Source organism: Periophthalmus magnuspinnatus, chromosome 16 (assembly GCF_009829125.3).
Source record: "Periophthalmus magnuspinnatus isolate fPerMag1 chromosome 16, fPerMag1.2.pri, whole genome shotgun sequence".
NCBI classification, from domain to species: domain Eukaryota; kingdom Metazoa; phylum Chordata; class Actinopteri; order Gobiiformes; family Gobiidae; genus Periophthalmus; species Periophthalmus magnuspinnatus.
The window spans coordinates 26,504,072-26,523,872 of NC_047141.1; the positions used below are offsets into that span (position 1 = coordinate 26,504,072).

General features: G+C 37.5%; 2 protein-coding genes across 2 annotated transcripts; one reads left to right on the forward strand and one right to left on the reverse strand.

Moving 5' to 3' along the window:
* Nucleotides 1–37: 37 nt before the first annotated feature.
* Nucleotides 38–14,483, reverse strand: tex10 (testis expressed 10). Its single transcript, XM_033980550.2, has 16 exons — nucleotides 14,301–14,483; nucleotides 13,718–13,921; nucleotides 13,167–13,354; nucleotides 12,481–12,807; nucleotides 11,755–11,964; nucleotides 11,113–11,368; nucleotides 10,403–10,515; nucleotides 9,778–10,025; nucleotides 9,131–9,266; nucleotides 8,272–8,441; nucleotides 6,614–6,791; nucleotides 4,683–4,905; nucleotides 2,651–2,731; nucleotides 2,048–2,229; nucleotides 1,103–1,313; nucleotides 38–454 (listed from the first exon to the last, which is right to left on the reverse strand). Exons 2-16 carry the CDS (start codon nucleotides 13,898–13,900, stop codon nucleotides 332–334), a joined length of 2,829 nt encoding a protein of 942 aa, XP_033836441.1. The 5' UTR covers nucleotides 13,901–13,921; nucleotides 14,301–14,483; the 3' UTR covers nucleotides 38–331.
* Nucleotides 14,484–14,675: 192 nt separating this feature from the next.
* On the forward strand, nucleotides 14,676–19,756 carry si:ch211-197h24.6 (uncharacterized). Its single transcript, XM_033980551.2, has 12 exons — nucleotides 14,676–14,806; nucleotides 15,201–15,304; nucleotides 16,655–16,685; nucleotides 17,247–17,327; nucleotides 17,401–17,540; nucleotides 17,614–17,739; nucleotides 17,826–17,871; nucleotides 18,566–18,616; nucleotides 18,694–19,019; nucleotides 19,216–19,317; nucleotides 19,402–19,480; nucleotides 19,555–19,756. Exons 2-12 carry the CDS (start codon nucleotides 15,203–15,205, stop codon nucleotides 19,596–19,598), a joined length of 1,128 nt encoding a protein of 375 aa, XP_033836442.1. The 5' UTR covers nucleotides 14,676–14,806; nucleotides 15,201–15,202; the 3' UTR covers nucleotides 19,599–19,756.
* The last annotated feature ends 45 nt before the right edge of the window (nucleotides 19,757–19,801 follow it).

Here is a 19,801-nt window from a genome sequence, read left to right on the forward strand (position 1 = left end):
AGAAAGTTATTCGTTTTTCACAGCACCTCCAAACCTCTCAATCAAATGTGCTATATAAATAAAGTGAATTTTGATTAAAACTTCACTGGCAACAAGTTTCTTATTGTAATAAAAATAAGACAACAATGCCGTACTTTTTACTTTTAATAAGAAGTAATTCACAGTAAAATACAGAAATGTTGGCAGAGACAGGGTGATGCTTTTAACAGGAATACAAAATGGACTAGGTTAACGTCTGTTTACGCCTTTATAAAAATATATCAACAGAAAGTCCACGCTCTCTTTTGTAACACAGAATGTAACACGGAGAGGGGGAGGGGTGGTCTAAGTGTTAATACATGTCCCGCATTCCCACACTGCCCCGATGGACTGAGGAGCTGTGTGCCATGGTAATGCTGTAACAGTAGAGCAGGTCGGTCATCCACTGCTCCCTGGTGCCACCTCTGGAGTATCTCTGAAAATAAAAAGGAATTAATGGTATTTTTATGTTCTTATATACTGTATGGGACACGTAAGTCAGAAATTTAGGCTAGAATTTTAACAGAATGCAAGTGTTTTTACCTGGTTTAAGGTTAATATCATTGTGTTCACTTTACTTTCTCAGAGAAAATAAACCAGGTAAAATATTTGTTTTACTGTATTATTACCATCCATTAATCAGTTGAAATGGCCAAGCCTTGGGGTGACAGTTTCCTGTATTTAAATTTCTTTAAAAGCAGTGAATCTCCCGTAAACATGGGTTTTAACTTCCTGTTATATGTGATATATGTGTTATATGTGTCTCTTCCGCATTCAAAAGATATAATTTGTTTTAAATTGTTAATTACTACGGCAACAGTCCTAATTTGTCATCATTCTGCAACCCATGGATAGAGTTTTCACTCCATCTCAAATTGTAACATCAAACTGTAGAACAATCACTTCTTTCTCTTATGAAATTTTGAAGACCATTAAATAAAAACATGAGTTTTAAAATATAAAATTAAATGGCAGTTATGGTATTTAATTTTAAATTGCTATGGAAACAGTGGTCATTTTCCATCTATCTGAAACCCATAGATTGAAGCATAGTCAAATTATAAGTTCATGCTCCTAGTCTCACCGTGAATTGTTGTATTATATCTTGGAGCAGGGCTGTGTTTGCCAGCAGTTGGTTGTGCAGGGGGGAGTGCTGCAGGAGCATAGACAGGACCTGGCCCAGGTGAGGCAGCTCCTCTTCAGTCAGATCTCCAACGCGAAACAACTGCAGCACCATCCTCAGCAGACGGGGGACGCCACTGAGAGCGGATACACAAGCCCCCCATATGGCTTCCCTGCAAATATACAAGCGCTTAGGTCTAATACTGCTCTTTTATACAGAATCACAACTAGGTCTGAAGAATATTTTGTCATTTGCAATAGTAGGTAGGGGTTGGCAATTAATCAAGATGTCTATGATGATGATATGCTATGGTCTTGTCAGTAAAAACATGTGGTTTGGAGCAGAGTTCACACTTTGGAATTTTTTTGTGTTACATGGCACTAATTAAAACGTGATCTAATTTATGTTTATGAAATCAATACTGAAAGCCATTTTAATTTTAGTTTTAGAAAAGGAAAATAATTTAATTGAATTGAAAACTGAGACTGATCAATAAGGATTTAATTTTTTTTTTTTACCATTTCTTCCAGCCTTACTAGTAAGCATTGTTGTCTCATTTTCATTATTCACTAATTAATATTACCGGTAATTTATTTAATAAGATCAGAGCTGATAGCTGTAAATTAACATATCTATAACTAATTAGAGATACCAAATAACAAGTTAGCAATGTATTGTGCTATTTATCTATTGCAGCTTGTGTATGTGTAAGTGTTTACTGGGATCAACATTCAGGCTTTAAGATTCTTGAGTCAGTGGCCAAGAATCTTAAAGCCTGGTCTTTATTTATTAATGATGCCAACATTTTCTGCATCAATATATCACACTTAAAACTGTGTTATTGAGACTGTCCCTATATTATGCTTTTTATTATGAGATTAGATTTCTTTTATTATTAACACAGACCTTTTCTGGTTGGTCTCTGGAGTTTCTTGTTGCAGAGTGGTGAGAAGGGCGAGTAGACTGAGACAGCACAGAGACAGCAGGCGTAACACAGGTTCACTGGGCACTAGTGAACGGTCCCTCAGCCTGGTCACCGCTTTGAGCATAGCTGCCGCGGTGCTGTCAGGAATCACTCCCAATTTTGCCTGAAAACACATGCAAAATATGTCAACAAGCAGGTTCAAATTACTGAGTTGTTTCCTAATGTTTGATGGAGATGCTACATTTTTTAGCTTTACTGACTCTAGTAAATTAAGTGTTTTAGGCTTCAATTATATTTATCTAATGACATTGTGAGTAGGAATGTCAAAAGTATTGAAAATCAGATAATAATGATTCTGTGTTTCTACAGATCTAAACTATGCAGTGAGCAGCTTTTATGCAGAATAAGACCAGATATTTTGTTGTTTGTGGAGAAAATTATGGTACTTAAAAAATTGCGATTTGTTAATTGTGTCCATTCAAATTGTGATTTTGATTGCGATAAATCTTGCAGCCCTAATAATCAATAGCAAAATACAAACAGACACTCAAGATTTAAATGACTGCTTTGTAAATTGTGCTTACCAAGTATCTTAACATGCCGTTCTGCACAACGTCAAAACACTGGGATTTTGAGCCCATATTTTCGAGACAAAGGCAGACTTCCTGTGAAGAGAACAATCATAAAATTAACAGATTTAAAACAGTCAGCCCCAGATTTCATCTTTCTAAATTCTATCATCATTAAACGTTTCACTATAACTTTAAGTTTTTATCAGAGTCAAGAATGTGATGATGTCATATTCCCAGTTGGGGGCAAGAGACAGTTTTTCCCTATAGATTACACTGTATTTTGTCATGAAATATTCAAATGGAAAACGCTTTAAAAGGTCATACATTTTAACCTGATAATTTCTATTAATGACTAGAACCTAGGATTTGCTGTATTAAAACAAAAATCTGCATTTAACAATATTTATTTTAACTTGACCTATAGAATGTCGAGATGTCATCTGAAACCCAGCAGTGTGGTGTGGCAGAAGTTTGTGTGAGCTGGTTTGAAACTGGCCCACCTGTTGGCATTCTGCCCATCATTAAAAACAATCTTGTCTCATTAGACCAAGCAGACTTGACATAGTGCGTCTTTTATTGCCACCCACACTCTCCGCCCTGTGGCCCCTCCCCCCTCCTTTTCACCTCTCGTGATTGACTGCGACAGGGAGATGAGAGACGGGATCTGAGGCCTTAATTGAGGAGTTGAATTAGTGATTATAAGCCTTTCCAACCTGCTCAGACGCCCATACACACATGCCCCGGGGCAAAGTTGCGTTAGCGGTAATTTCAGTGCAGAAATGTCACACTCCCATCATGCCACGGGCTCTCATTAGCATTTGTGCATATCCGTTGTGCCCGATAACCACGCATCTCCAACCTGTGCACCGTGATAAAGGTCCCCTCACTGCCGGAGCTCCTCGATAAAACGTCCCCCCTCTGATTTTATATGAGCAATACAAAGAGACCAGAGGGGCACTAAAAGACCACAGGTGTGTCCAGAATATCAACATTATTCAAGTTTTTTAAAAATAAACCCTTTTTTTTTCTTACAACCAACTTCATTTGATCAGTTTAGAGATGTGCCAATAATAATTTAAATTGAATCATGATTGATCATAATTTCATCAAAATTATTGACTTAGTCTTGTTTTAATTGACATCTGCAGCCAATCTGAGTAAAAACGTGTGTGTTTGGAGAAGGCTTCACATTTTGAAAGAAAAAAAAATGTGTTGTGCTGGAGTGTAACGCATACATTTTTGTTTAAATTGGGTTCATTTAAAAGATACATTTTTCTGTCTTAATAAAGACTTTTTCATAAAAATGTAGCTTCATTAACATAAGATGGATTTAAATAAAAGGAGCAGAAAGAAGTATAAACTTGTAATATCTGTCCCCCCTCACACAAAAATCATTAACAGTTCCAACGCACTGAATCTGTAACATGTTGCTGCAGTCAGTGCTGGGAAGTAACTGGAATACATGTAGTCCTACTGAAAATGTATTCTGGTATTCAGAATACAGTTTAATTTCCTAAAATCAAAGGAATACATTGTACTACTTGATCACACAATTTAGGCTTCAAACTCCACAGTTTTAGTGGGAAAAATAGAAAACACAGCTCTTGTGGTGAGGCATGTGTAATTTTAACTTCTCTAATTTGTGATAGGAAATGCTTAACCACAGTGTAACAAACAAAGCTGTTTAACATCGGGCTGCATTTAAATTATAGTGTCAAAATGCAACATAGGACTATAAGGTATTCAGTCTGTATTCAGAATACAGTACTCTGATTGGACCATGTATACATTACAAAATACATTTTAATGCAGGTATTCAGGATTCTGTACCTGAATACATTAGTAAGTATAGTAGCAAGTATTCTTCCCTTCAATGGCTACACTAGTAACAACATTATCAGCAATAATTTTAAATAGGATTTTTTTTTTTAATATAATCAATGTCATGGGGAAAAAACTAATATTTTTTGCCATATCGCTCAATCCTAGGTTTTGTCAATGCGTGTATAGACAGTGTAAATGTTTGTATAATGAGTGAACCCACATCTACAATGTCCCAGTGGTGTTTGAAGTGTTCGGCGGGCGTGGGATGGAGGCTCAGAGGTGACAGCGCACTGAGGGGCAGAGCACACTCCTCCGTGGCGTCCTGCAGCATGGAGAGTTTTTCAGATGAGAAACCAGCCAGTGACGAGAACAGGAAGCTGAGATAGTCCACATCCTGTAACGCTGCCTCCTGGCTCCCAATGGTCCACCCACTCACTGACGATCTATGTGAAGATATAATATAATATAATATAATATAATATAATAATACAATATAATCACAAATTAAGCAGAATAAGAAGATTCAGTGTGGTTCTCAAAAAGTTCAAATACTACGCCAGAAAATATTTGACCTTAATCACACTTGTCCTGGTTTGGGCCCAGTTTGAGTCCTAATGTAGATTTAGTTTGGGTCTGGTCTGGTCCTGGTTTAGCCCTGGTTTAGTTCAGGGTTTAGTCCCAATTAAGTAATAGTTTTAATGTGGTAATTGTGCAAATGTGAATGCTTACATATGACCAAATTTGAACCAGGTCTATTACAGAACTAAATTAGGTCTTATTGGTCTTGAAATTCCATTTTGTATACTAAGGAATAGACTTGATACCGGATATGGATTTTGATACCACAATGATAATAATAAAAAACAAACACTTTGTCAGACAATAGCTTTTCTTTATGTTACCTTGTGGTCTTATACTAGTTCTTCTTAGGACAAACTGTCCTTTTTTTTTTTTTTAGCATTGATTATGTTCAATTGAGTATCTACTTTCCATACTAGTTGTACTATCAATTAATATGTGATTTTTAATACTTCTGACAACCTTACTAGCTGTTAATAAATAAGACTAAACCGTGACTAAAGAAGATCCCACGTATGTACCATAAAGCAGGGCAAAACATAAATACATTTGACTTGTTGAAAAACGAAGTTGCATCCGTATAGGAGCCTGTACTATCGTTTGAGAAACATTGCCAATTTGAAACAACAGTATTTATTTAGTAAAAAGAACAACTTCATGTGGTTGGAGTCCATTGGATATTTTTCCTTGCCTGTGACATTGATTGATTTTCATACCCATAATTATCTGTTTAGTCAAATCTACATTTTTGTGAAGCCCCGTGAGGACAATGAGGACACTGCTGCAGTAATTTTGGGCAACACAAAAATACATTTAAACTGAATAGAATGAATTTTCTCTCATCACAAGGACAGAGGATACGATAGTAACACAAGGAAATGTTTTTCTGTTTCCAGGCCCGAGAGGCACATTCAGGATGATCCGTTTTCTTAATGCTTGATGACGGTGCTACATTCTTGACCGCATAACAGCCCATTGTATTACATCGATTACACACAAATAAAAGTCAACACATGCTAAAATTATATAACACTGCCCCACTGACACTAGGGAATCAAACAGAAAAAAGATTATTAAGCGTTGGAAACATTATATGTAAATAAACTTTAATTCACCATGCTACTACTGCAACTAAATCATAAAACTGTAACCTTTTCAAAGTGTTCCTCATAAATTTAAGCATTAATTGTGATTGTGAGTTTATATTTTATAGTAAGGAACATTAAGCTTTGGATAGACAAAATTTCAGGTTTCAAAGTAAATAAATTATATATTCCAATACTACCACCTTCTGGTAGTTTGCTATAAAAGGTCTTTCTTCAAGTTTAGAGGAAACATCACATACTGTTTGTGGGTTGATTTTCAATATACAGGTGCAAAATGAAAAATATTTATACATTTAAATAATATTTAATATTTTATGTATTTATTTGAATTGGTTCCTCTACTAGTTCATCCTCAATATTAAAATTGTTATACATCTTAATTATGAATTACACATTTCTATTTCATTAATTAAAGACCGTTGCCAAAGCAATTTAAAACAAAATGGGCCGCTTAAAACAGACTGACCTCAGATGTACAATTCGTATGAGTGAGGCTCCCATTGAGGCAGAGATCCGTCCATCGTTGCAGCAGCCGCTCAGATTGGCCAGAAGAGACTGAGGCATCTTTGGCAAGAAATACAACAGCTGGACCATCTGATGTTGTAACTCAGAGGGTAAAAACACGATAACACCTTCATTAGGATCTATAGGACAAAATACACATAACAGACAGGTTAGAAGGGTGCTGATTATTTTAGAAGGGATACCATTTTTTCATTTAATCAGCAAGTGAGTGTGTGATCCAGACTGAAAATACAGTGCAGTGGGTGGGGATAGGGAACCAGTGAAAAGACTCAGAGTTCTGAGAATTTTAACTTTGAATGCAGAACAATGCAGGATTACTCAAACATGCATGAATCCATCAAAATACAACTCTTCATTACATTTATGGTAAGGGAACATCGTTAAAACAAGGTTAAAACCTGAGAAAGTTAATTTTGCATAATAAGCCCCATTTAAAAGGTAAAAAACACTAATTTTTGTATACTTCTTCTAGTTTTGATTTAATATCCGTGCTGTCTGGTTTATAAAATCTCATGTCCAAGCCCATGGCACATGTAAGTTTGTGTTTAGTCCCTAATATAATTGTTTATAGATTTCTGGAATGGTAAAATAACTAATGAAATAATTTGACAGATTAGAAATTACTATCCTATATCTTACATACAGCATCTGTCCTGGTCTGAGCCCAGTTTAGTCCAGATGTAGACTTGGTTTAGTCCTTGTCTAGTCCATGTTTAGTTCTGGGTCTAGTTCCAGTTTAGTCCTAATTTTGGTGTGGCTTACGTGCAAGTGTGAATACACCCTGAAACTGTTAAGTTTCACAAATTATAACCTCAATGAAAAAAAAAAAAAAGTTGCGATGAGAAGAAAGAAGCGGGAACGTCTGGCCCAGGCCGAGCTTGTGTGGTGTTCTGTCTCTGACGCAGATTCTGATGTCAGAGGCCCACAGACAAAAGGAGTCTTGTGATGGAGCGATTCTGTGCAACGCAGCTATCACAGACCCCCCCATCTCTGCCCCTCTGCCCCTCCTCCTCTGGGCTCACGCTCAGACACAGTATCAGCTCAATATCTGACCAATATTACAGCGTATGGAAACAAGTTTGAAGCAATGCCTAACTGTGTGTACTTCTTAACTGCTTGCACTGAAAAATAGATATCTGGCGCCCCCTTCTGTGCAGACATGTTTTATCTACTGTCAAATGTTACTTCAAATAAAACTTAAATAAGAAGTTTATTTTTTATTTTAGTTCATTTCAAAATTGCCGTTCTTTTAAGGAAGCTTGTACACTCTTTTGTATAGATGCATTTTTATATCATTCCCATCATTTTTTTCATATTTAGTGAAGGTTTTAAAATAACCTTTCTGCCTCTTCTTGCACTTACACCACTGTATTTAGCACTAACTATAGTTTAGAGAGTACTCAAATGGTTGGATTCTTACTTTCAGTTTTTCTGAATGGCCACCTACTGAATAAAGCTGACTCTTACACTGACTATAAAGGTGGGAGAGAAAAAATGTGTAGCTGTTAAAAAGAAAAGTAATGAAAGAGTTGTTTACAAAATGTTTAAAGGGAGCCTACTACTGCCATTACTACAATAATTTGTTGAAACTCGCCGTACCATAGAGTTCGGGGGCATATTTCAGCAAACTGTTGAGCATATCTTTGTTTCCCCTGGATGCCGCGGCCTGGATGGACCGAATCAAAAGGGCTGATAACGTGGGATTACGATGGCCCAGCTGGGACAACTGTACGGGAAGAGATGCCAACCAATGGGACAGCACCTTGCTCCTTTAGAAATAAACACACACAAAGAAAACCAAATGTATTAGTTTGAGGAAAAATTTCATAAACGCTGTAAAAAAATTATTCAGTCCTAGCAGGTCTGATGATGGGGAGCAGATGTGTGTGTAGGTCGACAAACCTCAATATAGAAGCTGAGGGCTGATCAAAGGGAAAAAAATAACATTATTATTATTAGTTTTATTTCAGAAACGATTGTTGTTTTGGTCCACAGCAAAATAACAGATGGATTGTTTAGCCATTAATACTTTAGTGTTCTATTTTCACAAGTCAGTGTTATCCCACATTTATAATTAAAATAGCAATAAAATGTAAAAACTGTTAGAAATTATTTGAAATGTTAATGTCCTTATTTAAATAGTTTTGAGTAGAATTGTGGGTAATTATGTGTCATTTTGTAACAAGCTTTTATCATGAACTAAAATGTTTTGACAATGAACAGTTACTCATAATCTGCCCAAATAATGACATATAAATAACAAACATTTAAAAGAACATCCCATTATGTAATATTAGAAGACGCTGCATTGAATGTCTCCAAAAATTAGAAAATCAATATCCTAATCTTTCAAACAAGGCTACATCACAAGGTAACATCATATTTTTGCACTTTTTTGTTTTATGTTAATATAAAACATTTTGAGTCACAACACAAAATATACATTTTCCACATTTACCTGGCAATGTGTGAATGGACCTGTTCTTGCTGGTAGAGTCTGCTGTAAAAAGACAGCAGCAGAGATCTAGTCTGAATAGTGAGGTGCTTCTGTTGATAGTACGAATAAATTGCAGCCAACAAGTCCTCTGTCACAGCTGTAAAACACAGGAACAGTAGTCAAGTCAAGTCAAATTTATTTATAAAGCACATATAAAAACAACCACAGCTGCCCAAAGTGCTGTACAGTAGTCACTTAAAAAAATGTCTTATTCCTGTGTCCACTCACAGAAAAGAGAAATGCAACCTCTAAAATGGGAAAAATGGCCCTCATGAATAAATGTATCTTCTCTGGTGGGTTGTCCAAAACCCGTTTGTCTAGAGAGGTTATTGCTTTCCTTGGAATACTCCACAGAATTGTGTAAAACTTACCCATTGAGCATTTATGTAATTAACTGTAATTTAAGAGCTCAAATTTTCATTCCAGGCAAATCAATTACATCTGCAAGGAGTCAGATGTGTTATAATAATTTATTTCAAAATATCTAAATCCCATAATTTCATCTGTTACAATACACTGTCCTCAGTGTTTTATATGAAACTCCATCTTATTTTGTTAATGTAATATTATGGGTGTGTTTTCTGTGCAAAGGCTCAATCAACACTTACCTCTGCTCTTTTGAGTGAGTACCATCTTCCAGACTGTGTCCAGCAGCATGTTGAGCTGCTTAGAGCTCAGTTTAACACCACTGCTCAGAGTATCCTGAACAAATATCCTTAAAGGTGTGAGCCAGCTCGAGTCGGACTCTGTGGTGGGCTCCTGTTTTTGGCTGAGGGAGACCATAACCTGACACAGGGTAATGTTTAGTGCCAGAGGGTCCACTGTCGTCACGGGCAACAGAGTCACTTGCTTATTCCTACAAAAACAATTGACAAATATGTTTACGGGCCTGTATCTGGATTTTATTTCTTGTGCTTTAGATACAGTATATTGTAAAAGCAGACATTTATGAAAAAAGTTATATTGTCTATTCACTAAAATGCAATTTCTTGGATGAGAACCACAAGGAAGCAACAGTCAGATACAGACAATTTTATCTAATCAGTTAAGTTGTTCTACGAGAACCATTTGGAAACATCTGCCCATGACTATCACAAAAAGGTGTTGCTCTGTCATGGATCAACATAATGAGGGGAACAATCAAGAGAAAGAGAACAAGCAGTTTATGTTCAAAGTGTACTATTCATTTAAAGTTTGGTATAGGGCCTTGAGTATAAACTTTGATTTACATACCGTTTCATTTCATTCTTCTTTTTATGCTTGGGTGTGTCCAGGTTACCATAGGGGAAATTTTTGAGAAAATGCTGCTTAAAGTCACCCAAATATTCCTTTCGAAACCATGTGTCCTAAAGGAAAAAATAAGTTAATACAAGTTTAAATTATTTAGTTTTAGAAGTGGTGTATAATACATTGAAACTGTTGCTTTGATGCAAAAATGTTTAAATCAAACATATCATAAACTTCCAAACAAGGGCCTAAGGTGAGCTTATTTGCACTTTTTTAATGTTTGAGTTGTTCTCGTTTCGGTGTAGACTCTGCACACCTGACTGGGCGACAGTAGGAGGAGAAACACTTGGTTTCGGTCCTGAGGAAGGTCGAAAGACCGAAACGTTGTAAGAATAAAACTTAATCCAGAATGAGACGGTGTGCGCGAGTTTCCTTAACCTTATAGGCTTAATGTTTGAGTTGTTAAAACTCTTAAAAAAATACATATGATTTTTCCACCAAAATTGACTGCCACAAAAGATTTGCACAAACACCACATTCACACTGTGTAAACAGACTCTACCCAGAACTAAATCTGGATCAGACCAGGGCTAGACCTGGACTAAAAACAGGACCAAAAAGTCTATATCAGAATTAAACTGGGCTCGAACCAGGACCAATCAAGTACAAGTGTGAACACACCTAGGGTATTAGCACGTTTTATATACAAGTCTTACCAACACTTCTTGGTGCTCTGGGTGAGGGGCTAACTTCCGCAGAAGTTGCAGAATGGATAAAACCTGGAACATTACTGACATGGCATCAGGTGTGAGCAGGTGAGCAACATCACTGCTGTTCCACAAGTTATTATTATTGACACTGGCCTCAACCCAAACTTCGAGAAGAAGAGGAACCAGTGTAGATGCAAAGTTTTGAACTGCCTCTTTTGAGTCCAAACTCTCGCCTATTTCAGTTGTAGAATCACTCTGTGGCCTATGGAAGAAGAGATTTCAATATATGTATACATTCCAGTGTTCAATAACATTTAGGTGGGCCTGTCTTAACAAATTTTGAAGTGGAACCTTTCATTTTTTCTGTACTATAACAACTGGATTGTAGAAAGTAAAATAGTTTACCATCATTGACTCACTATACACACAATGCAACTAGAGTATTACATAAATGCATTGTGTCATTTATTTATTGCTGTTCACATTTTATAATAAAAAGAGTTCATTTTGATTATTTTACTTTAGTGTCTGTAGCATAAAGCAGTTTCAGTATTATAAATAATTGTGATTTGGAACAATTTATCGCACTTCAAAATGTGTAACTGTGACAAGCCTGGTGGCATCCATAACAACTTAACAGTGTCATACCTGAGTTTAAAAGTTGAAAACTGAGTTGGTTTGGCTCCAGAATGTTCAAACAGGTTCACAGTGACTTTGCTGTAAATGAGCTCCTCCCATGTTAGATTTAGAGATGTGATATGGCCCTTCTTACTGCTATCAACTCCTCCTTCATTTTGGGATATATCGGCCTTTTCTACTGGTCTTTCATCAACAACTGCCTGCAGGAATTGACCAAGCCTAAAGACAATGAAATGATGAGACTTAAAACATAGTAATACATTAAAAACATACTAATGTTGTAGAGGTGAGCTATATATTGTCTAAAATATAACACTGAAGTAGTCTTATTGTGCAATATCTAACTTTTTTAGTCCACCTGCTTTTCTGTTATTGCTTTGCCAAGAATGTTCCATGCTATAGCACTGAACTTATCTTTGTCTGTGGATAGATGGGTATTGGTACTAGACCCTGTCAGGTCTAAGCTCCGGAGAAGTGACCCTGTAAGAATGCATGTGTTTCAAGGTATTTTTGAGCAATAAAAAGTAATAATTATTTGATTAATGCCATGCATTACTGTAGAACATTCCAGGCAAAGCAATACAATTTTCTTGGAGACAAGCAGGGGAGAGCACATTTCCGCTAGATTGCAAAAATGGCACTTGATTATTGTACCGAGATAATCCCAAATCTGACCTTTTGTCCATATCAGTCCCTCCTACATTGTTGACTGTTGAGATGTTTTTGTATTCTTACCTCAGAAGCACATTTAGTCGCCACTGTTGGCTTGTTACAGCCCGACCAGGATTCACTGAAAGTGCCCATGTACGTGTTTTTGAGTCCTGGGCCTTTTTTGCTCTGCCACTGGTTTGTCTGTGAGAAATTAACTCCAGAAAATTGGTGAGTAGCACCGCAGGTCTTGAGGCAAGTAGGGCGGGGAAGTGTTCAAGAAGCACATCCAGGACTTTCATAGCATCTTCCTGAATGCTGACCTCAATGTGTGTCATAGCACAAGACAGGTGAGCACTGAGCAAGGGGAAAAATGGGGCCACTCGATCTGCCGGCACTGACTGAGCAATGAACCTGCAAAGAGATTCATGCAATTAAGCTTACAACAAATAGGGCTGAAAGATTTGTGAAAAATATCTAAATTGTGATTTTTCAGACAAGCACTGCGATTGCAATTAGATTTGTGATTTATGCTTTAATTTTGTTCAACGTTCACAGTTTAAATGTTTCCAGAAGAATTGACAAAAATGAAATATGAACTGATAAATCACATTTCAGAATATGTTGGTACAACTCTAAACTACAGGGTTAGTAGCAGTTTTATGTAGAATAAAAGTAGCAGCCTTTGCCAATTGCATCCATTTAAACATCAAATATTTATCTTGCAGCTTTAACAACTGTACAATAAATAATGTCAGTGTCTTTTTTTTTACCTGAGGATACGTGTGGCTGCCGTACGAACATTCGCATCTTTATCTGTGAAAACTGCAGCGACTTCAGAGAGCAGTCGAGAGAGATGCGAATCCAGCAATTGCGGATTTAATGAAAGTAGCTCCCTCAGACCAAGCAAGGCACTGTGTTTTACGTTTGCATTGTAATGGTGTAGCTGGGACAGAAGATCCTAAAGAAAAGAGACATTAATGTAATATCTTTCAATAGGTTGGGTAATCGTTCTAAAATTTGTTGATGGCATAATTTCGAAGGAGGACAGTGATTTAATGTCCAATATTCCTGTGTGCTATCATATTTTTGCATAAGTAAACAAAAAAACAAGATAAAATTACACTTTTTTTGCTTTGTGGGGCAAGGACTAGACAGATCTAATAATTTGGTGGATATTAGTCATACACCAGGTTAAAAAAAAAAAGCTTTTTGAATTCTTGACAGCAAATTATGCAGCTCCCCTATAGTCTTTACAATGTTACAACATCACTTGAAGTAAATATATTACTTTCATATTTGCAAAGGAAATAAGATAACTTACATTTATGCCTAGATGCCTGTGAGTAGTAGGTCCACTTGTATCTCTTTTCAGTTGATCAGGGAGATGGATTCCTTTTGAACGGAAACTGGTGTTTGTGGCATTGTCAGCTCTGGGCTTTTTCTTTCCAACCTTCAGCTTCACCTTCTGGAAATCATCCTGCCTCTTTTTCTTCTTGGCTTTCATCCTCTAATGTTATGTTAAGCTCTGTCAATAATGTAAAGATTTCATAAACATACAAATATAAACTACAGCATGCAAAATGCTGATCACGTTTTTAATCAGTTTAGTTTTTTTAAATGGTTTAAAAAGGCACAATATAATGGGAAATATATTGAGAGGGGAGAGCATGGCCTGAAACATCTATCATTCTCCCCAAAGGTATGAGTGACAGTAATTAGGTAACGGCTACATTTATTTCGGAAACGATTTCACTGTATTTGCGCCTATGATGATCGCTGATGATTCAAAGTTATATTAATGAAAGTTAGAGGCGCCAGGGTTGGTGCACGACTGGTATGTTATGAGCGTTAGCCACATGCTAACATTAACATAATAGCCCACCAAACACGCTGGTTTAACTTACTAGCACAGGGGGATTATGTAGATGATCCAGGCAGCATTAAACGCTCATGCAAAGATATATAAATGTACCCAGGAAGTATAATAATAAAACAAAAGCTAGCTCGTGTAGTACACCGAAACGAAGTAACATCGGGGTCCTGTGGTGATCATGGACACGGCACAGGCAGCACAGCCATCTATGAGCAGAGTAAAGGGAAAGTAGAAAGGCAAATAAAGAAAGTCAAGAGTTTGAAGAAAAGGTTACCATTAGTAGAGAACAAACATGAAATAACACCAATGTAAAAAAACAACAAAATGCATAAACATTGTGGTGTTACATTTTTTTCTATTCTGGCAAAGCTATGGGCACCTATAAGAGTCATCAGGGGTCCTTCCTTGTGTTGTTTCGTTTCTCCGCAGTGGTCGACGCCGCAGTTCTTGTGAGGACTCGCATCTATTATAATAATAATTTGAGATTGAGTTTCTATTTCATTTCTGGTGTCTGGTGCCTATTTACATAAATAACAGGTATTGTGTTTTAGCATTTTGATTGCATCTGTCACATTGCTCGCGTTCTTTGTGTCTTTCCGTCGCTTCAAGAAGCTAAAGAATGTAGCCTAGCTGCGCTAGATAACGCAATTCACACCGGGGGCCTTTTAGCTTTTTTTTTTTTTTTTTTTTTTATATCTTACGGTTGATTCGGAATAGAAATGATGCAGGCAATATGTAAACTACCATAACTTAGTCGCATACTCAAAGGGAGTGCGCTTTGAGCATAGACTTCAGGGATGCACCAGGCTTATGAAGCAGCTCAAAACGGCATTTCGCTAAACGACAATTTTAGAAGTGTTTATTCTTCAGTAATGAACTGCACTTTTATTACTAATACTTGTGTATGCTGTTTGGTGTGGGTTATCTAAAGTGATGGACCCAATGAGTGCACAAGCCTACGCTCCCCAGGCTGCCAAAAGGAAGTTCCCATTCGGGCAGCCACAAAACCAAGGGAAGAGGGGCAAAGCCCCAAATGTAAGTATAACCATTCAAGAGCTTCTACCGACTTCAAGAGTTTTAATCCAACTGTTCTGAACCTGTGGTAACATTAAAAAACAATAAATAACTGAAACGTTTGTTAAATAACAAACTTTTGTAAGTTACCAGTGAACACTTGATCTATCAATCTCCCCTATGCAGGCTGATTGCTGCTGTGAATAATGTCCTGCGATGATGCACAGGCAGGAGTCTGTTTCGTGTCTTTTAAGAAGACAATAACAATGCATTTGGTTTTATGTTGCGTGTTTTTGAACACTAAAAGGCGTTTTACAGTGCATTATTTATTCACTCCACACTCAGTGATGGTAAGCTACTACTGTAGCCACAGTCAGTTACCCTGGGGTAGACTGACGGAAGTGCTATCTGGCACAAACCACTTTCATACTAGGCAAGTTGGAAGAAGTCTTACCAGGACACAAGCTTCCACTAGACTAGAACCAGAACCAGAGCCACTGTGTCACCTGATCTTCTCTGCGGTCTCCCATCCAATTACTAAACAGGCCCTAGCCTTGCTTAGCTTTTAAGATCTGACAAGATCGTCATAGCCAAGCAGGCATGGCCACAAATGGATGGGCATCATCTTCTGCCTCATGAACCAATCCAGCACAGCTCCAACTGAATCCACTTTCCGGTTTCTCACTGGTGACTGGGTTCTCCAGTAAACCAGCGAGAAAGGAGAACAAGCTGGACAAGTTGGTTAAGCGGCATACTGCATCCTTTTACGTTTGCACTCACTTGCTCTTTGGTGCAAAATGCACTGCCACCAGTCCTACACAGCATGCTTGGAGATTTGCAAGGATTTAGTATTGTTGCAGATTGTTCCTTCCCATGCTCCCACTGCTTTAGTTTGTTGTACAGTTAAACAGGAACACGTCTGAGCAGAGTGTTTGCATAATTTAGGAGGACCGCTATATTCAAGTCAATACGGGCTAATTCATGTCCTGTACTCGCATATCTGCGTCCCTGGAATTGTAAATGTAAAAAAGGACAGAATATAATTAATACAAGGACCAAAAACTTTAAGTACACATTAGCTCACTGCATGGAGTAAGGATTACTGGTATTTCATGTTGACAGTTGAGGCACCTATACCCTTTGAGACCACTGGCTTAAAGGATTCCCGTGACGACTACAGACCCTCCCCAGCATAAATGTTTGTTTTATTATTTTATGCAGTGACTTGTTACAACCTTTTGTAATTATGTATGCATCCTAAATTTACTGCACTACAAACTCCAAAGAAAGCTTCACTTGGCATTTAATCTGAGTGCCATGCTGTCACTAATGCCTGTGTCTTTTTTATTTGGGTATATCCTACCCTCACAGAGACAGCCGCTGCAGCATTCTGATGAGATCGGTAAGTTTGTTCACTAAATGCCACTGCTAACTCAAGAGGTAAATGAGAGTCATCTCTCTTGCCTCTGGCAGTGGCAACTCTGTTTTGAGACCTGGGACTTAAATAGTTTTGCTCTTATCAATATTTTTAATGGTGTACTTGTTTTTAAAAGGCTTTATTGTAGCAGTTATTAACAAGTATTCCAACTGCAACGTTTTCTGTCGATTTCACATTTATGGTGGCTGGTGCAAATGCTGCGGCATATAACAAACCAATTAAAACTGCTTTTTGCAGTTTTTCCCCTTACAAAAAAAACAGGCTTTTGGTCTGTTTTGAAACACTTGGTGAAACACACAATAGTAAACCAAGCTGGGCTTCCTGTTTGATGCAGGTGGCCAAAGAGCAGCTTTCCTCCTGGAAGTCAACTACATTCTTTCTGAATCTGCATAAAATGGCATTTTACCAGTGCAGTTCATTTGGTGTTAAACACCAAAACCATGTGGATCTCACAAAGTTTAAAGTCTAGATGTGAAACCATGTTTTATTTTGTTCTAATTGCATTCTTATCTTGACCTTTTAAAGTTTATACAAAAGGAAGCACCATTCATAGCATGCCGTCGCTTGGCAAACGGTTGAAAGAACTCACTGGTGTCTCTGTAATTGGTAAGTGAGCAGACTTCTGTGTGTGTAAAAAATATATATGACAGTCATATGATCTTGTCGTAAATACTCACAGGTCTTCAGTATGTGTGGGAGTATCGCAGTCCCAGCAAGTCCCTTCCACCACATTACCACTGCAAATTGTGCAATGTAATTCAAGTGCAGACTCATATGTTTGAGCATATCAAAGGATGGAAGCACTCCTTTAGATATATAGTAAGTACAGCAATATTCCTAATGATGTGGAAATAATGATATTGATATGACAATGTTTGTTTTTGTGTCGTAGAAAAAGGTACACCCTGACAAGGTTCCTTTTGAAGAGGAGGCTGTCCATAAAGACCAAACTCTAAAACAGACTATTAAAGACAATGCAGTGGAGATTGAGAACACAGAGGGCAGGGGACAGCTCAAGGTGAGAACATAATGCATTGCACACATGTACATCACATTCCAAGAACATTTGCCAATAAACTATCCATTACATGAACTTTCTTCTAGGTTATCCTGAAGGAACCTTCTGATGTACCAGCATTCAAGGGTTTTTGTAAGTACCTGAAAGATTCTCAACATGGATTTGTGAATGGCTTGGATTATTTTATAATACCAGTGGGATGCACAGCATTGTGATTTGGTCAGAACTTAAAGGTGATGTGCCAAAATAAACATGTCGATTATTATTATTATTGTATGTTAGCCAAATTTAGCAGAAACTGACCATTTGAGGCGTGCATTGTGCATTTTGTGGATGGGGGGTAAAAATGACATTTTTACATTGTCCCCCAATCAGAGGTATTCACCTTTTTCTCAATTTGCTTTCAGCCATGAATTGATCATGCGTAGAACTCAAGCAATCTGCTCACAATATGTGCTGAACCCACTCTGTATTGAGTGGACACCAGTAGCCCAATTGGTAGTGTTTGTCCACTGATTCGAAAGCTGGCAGTTTGAATCCTGTTCTCGACATAATCATTGGTTAAACGGTTAGATCCAATGACCCACAAGTCGGCGGTGCAATTCCAGCGCCCACAGATGAATGTCATTGTGTCCTTTGGCATTGAACACACCTCGACCCCCAGAATTTGCACATTGGTGTGTGAATAGGGGAGTGGTTTCTTGATGTAAAGCCTTGTGAGTGCCTTGAAGGTGGAAAAGCGCTATCAAAATGTGACCATTTAAACAGAGTGTAAAGCATTTTTACACTTTTCTATTTATTTGAAGAGGGCCTGTTCTTATTCCAGATTCAGCCAATCCTGGGACTGCTTCAACACCAGCCAAAACTACATCATTTGGTAACTAGTTGGTTCTATTGTATAAAATGAACACAATAACAAAATATTAATTGAATAATCCATGCACTTTTTCCCAGGTCCAAAACTGCCAAGAGGTGGCTATAGAATGGAAGGCTTTGGAGGGTACCCGTCATTACAGGCTCCTCCTCTTGATTACACTATGGACCACTTTCATGATATGGGTCATGACCAAATGGGAGACGAATATGGAGCTGGTGATTTTGATGGTTACGAACCCTCCAGTGACTATACTGATGAGTACAGAGATAGACATATGGACAGGCCCCTAACAAGACCCTCACAGAGACCACTACCGAGGCCAATGAACCCTACTTTGCCACCACCTCGAAGACCTGCCAATTCAAATGGCGGGGATCTCTCTGGAACATTACTCAGTTACCTGGTAAGTTCAGTTTATTGTAACACCCTGGTGGTACAAAAAAAAACAAGTCTGGTCATTTGTGCATATGTTGATACTGAAAGGATTTAAAAAAATTGGGACCACATGGTTCATATGTTGAAAATTGTATTCTGTTATAAATCTGTGCTTCTATTAATCATTGTGGAATTAGTTTGAAATTGTATTTAATTTTTTGTAGGATACCTTCAAAATCGAGAATGAGGGTGATGCCCAGCTGGTGTTAAAAGTGACCCAAAAGTTAACAGATGTGCTGATGGAATACAGACTCAGACGTGTCGAGGTATTGCCTTTGTTCACTTGCAGATAAAGAATAACATGGCAAAATCAAAAATATTGTCAAGTGTATGGTCTTTGTATTTCACAGGGTCCTACTGTGCCTTCAGTGTTTCCACCCTCAGCACCCACAATACCAAGCCGCAGTGAACAATATACTGGATATCAAAGTATGCTATATCAATGTGTTGCAGTTTTTTTTTTTGGGTTGAACTTGTGTACAATGAAAAATCATTTTTTGCAGGTTTGTCCAGGTATAGTGATGCTCCATCCCGGTACTACAACTGACAATCTACAGATGAACATTGTCTCTCAAAGATAAATTCTTGTTTTTAGGTGTCCTTTTTTTTTGTAGATGTTCAAGTTTCAAACTATCCCCGTGATAAAATGTTATGCATATTTTGACTCATCTTTGAGCAGTGTTTTATTAAAGAGAGAAAAGGTTGAACATGTGTGCTTATTTTCTAAAAAAAAAAGCATTTTGTTTTATT

Coding starts and splice junctions, on each gene's coding strand:
- tex10 (XM_033980550.2), bottom strand. CDS start 13,900: ATGAAAGCCAAGAAGAAAAAGAGGCAGGATGATTTCCAGAAGGTGAAG. Junction 11,369..11,754: donor TTTTCAACTTTTAAACTCAG/GTATGACACTGT, acceptor CTTCTTCCATAG/GCCACAGAGTGATTCTACAA. Junction 2,230..2,650: donor ACGGCATGTTAAGATACTTG/GTAAGCACAATT, acceptor ATGTGTTTTCAG/GCAAAATTGGGAGTGATTCC.
- si:ch211-197h24.6 (XM_033980551.2), top strand. CDS start 15,203: ATGGACCCAATGAGTGCACAAGCCTACGCTCCCCAGGCTGCCAAAAGG. Junction 17,541..17,613: donor AGCACTCCTTTAGATATATA/GTAAGTACAGCA, acceptor TTTGTGTCGTAG/AAAAAGGTACACCCTGACAA. Junction 19,481..19,554: donor ACAATATACTGGATATCAAA/GTATGCTATATC, acceptor CATTTTTTGCAG/GTTTGTCCAGGTATAGTGAT.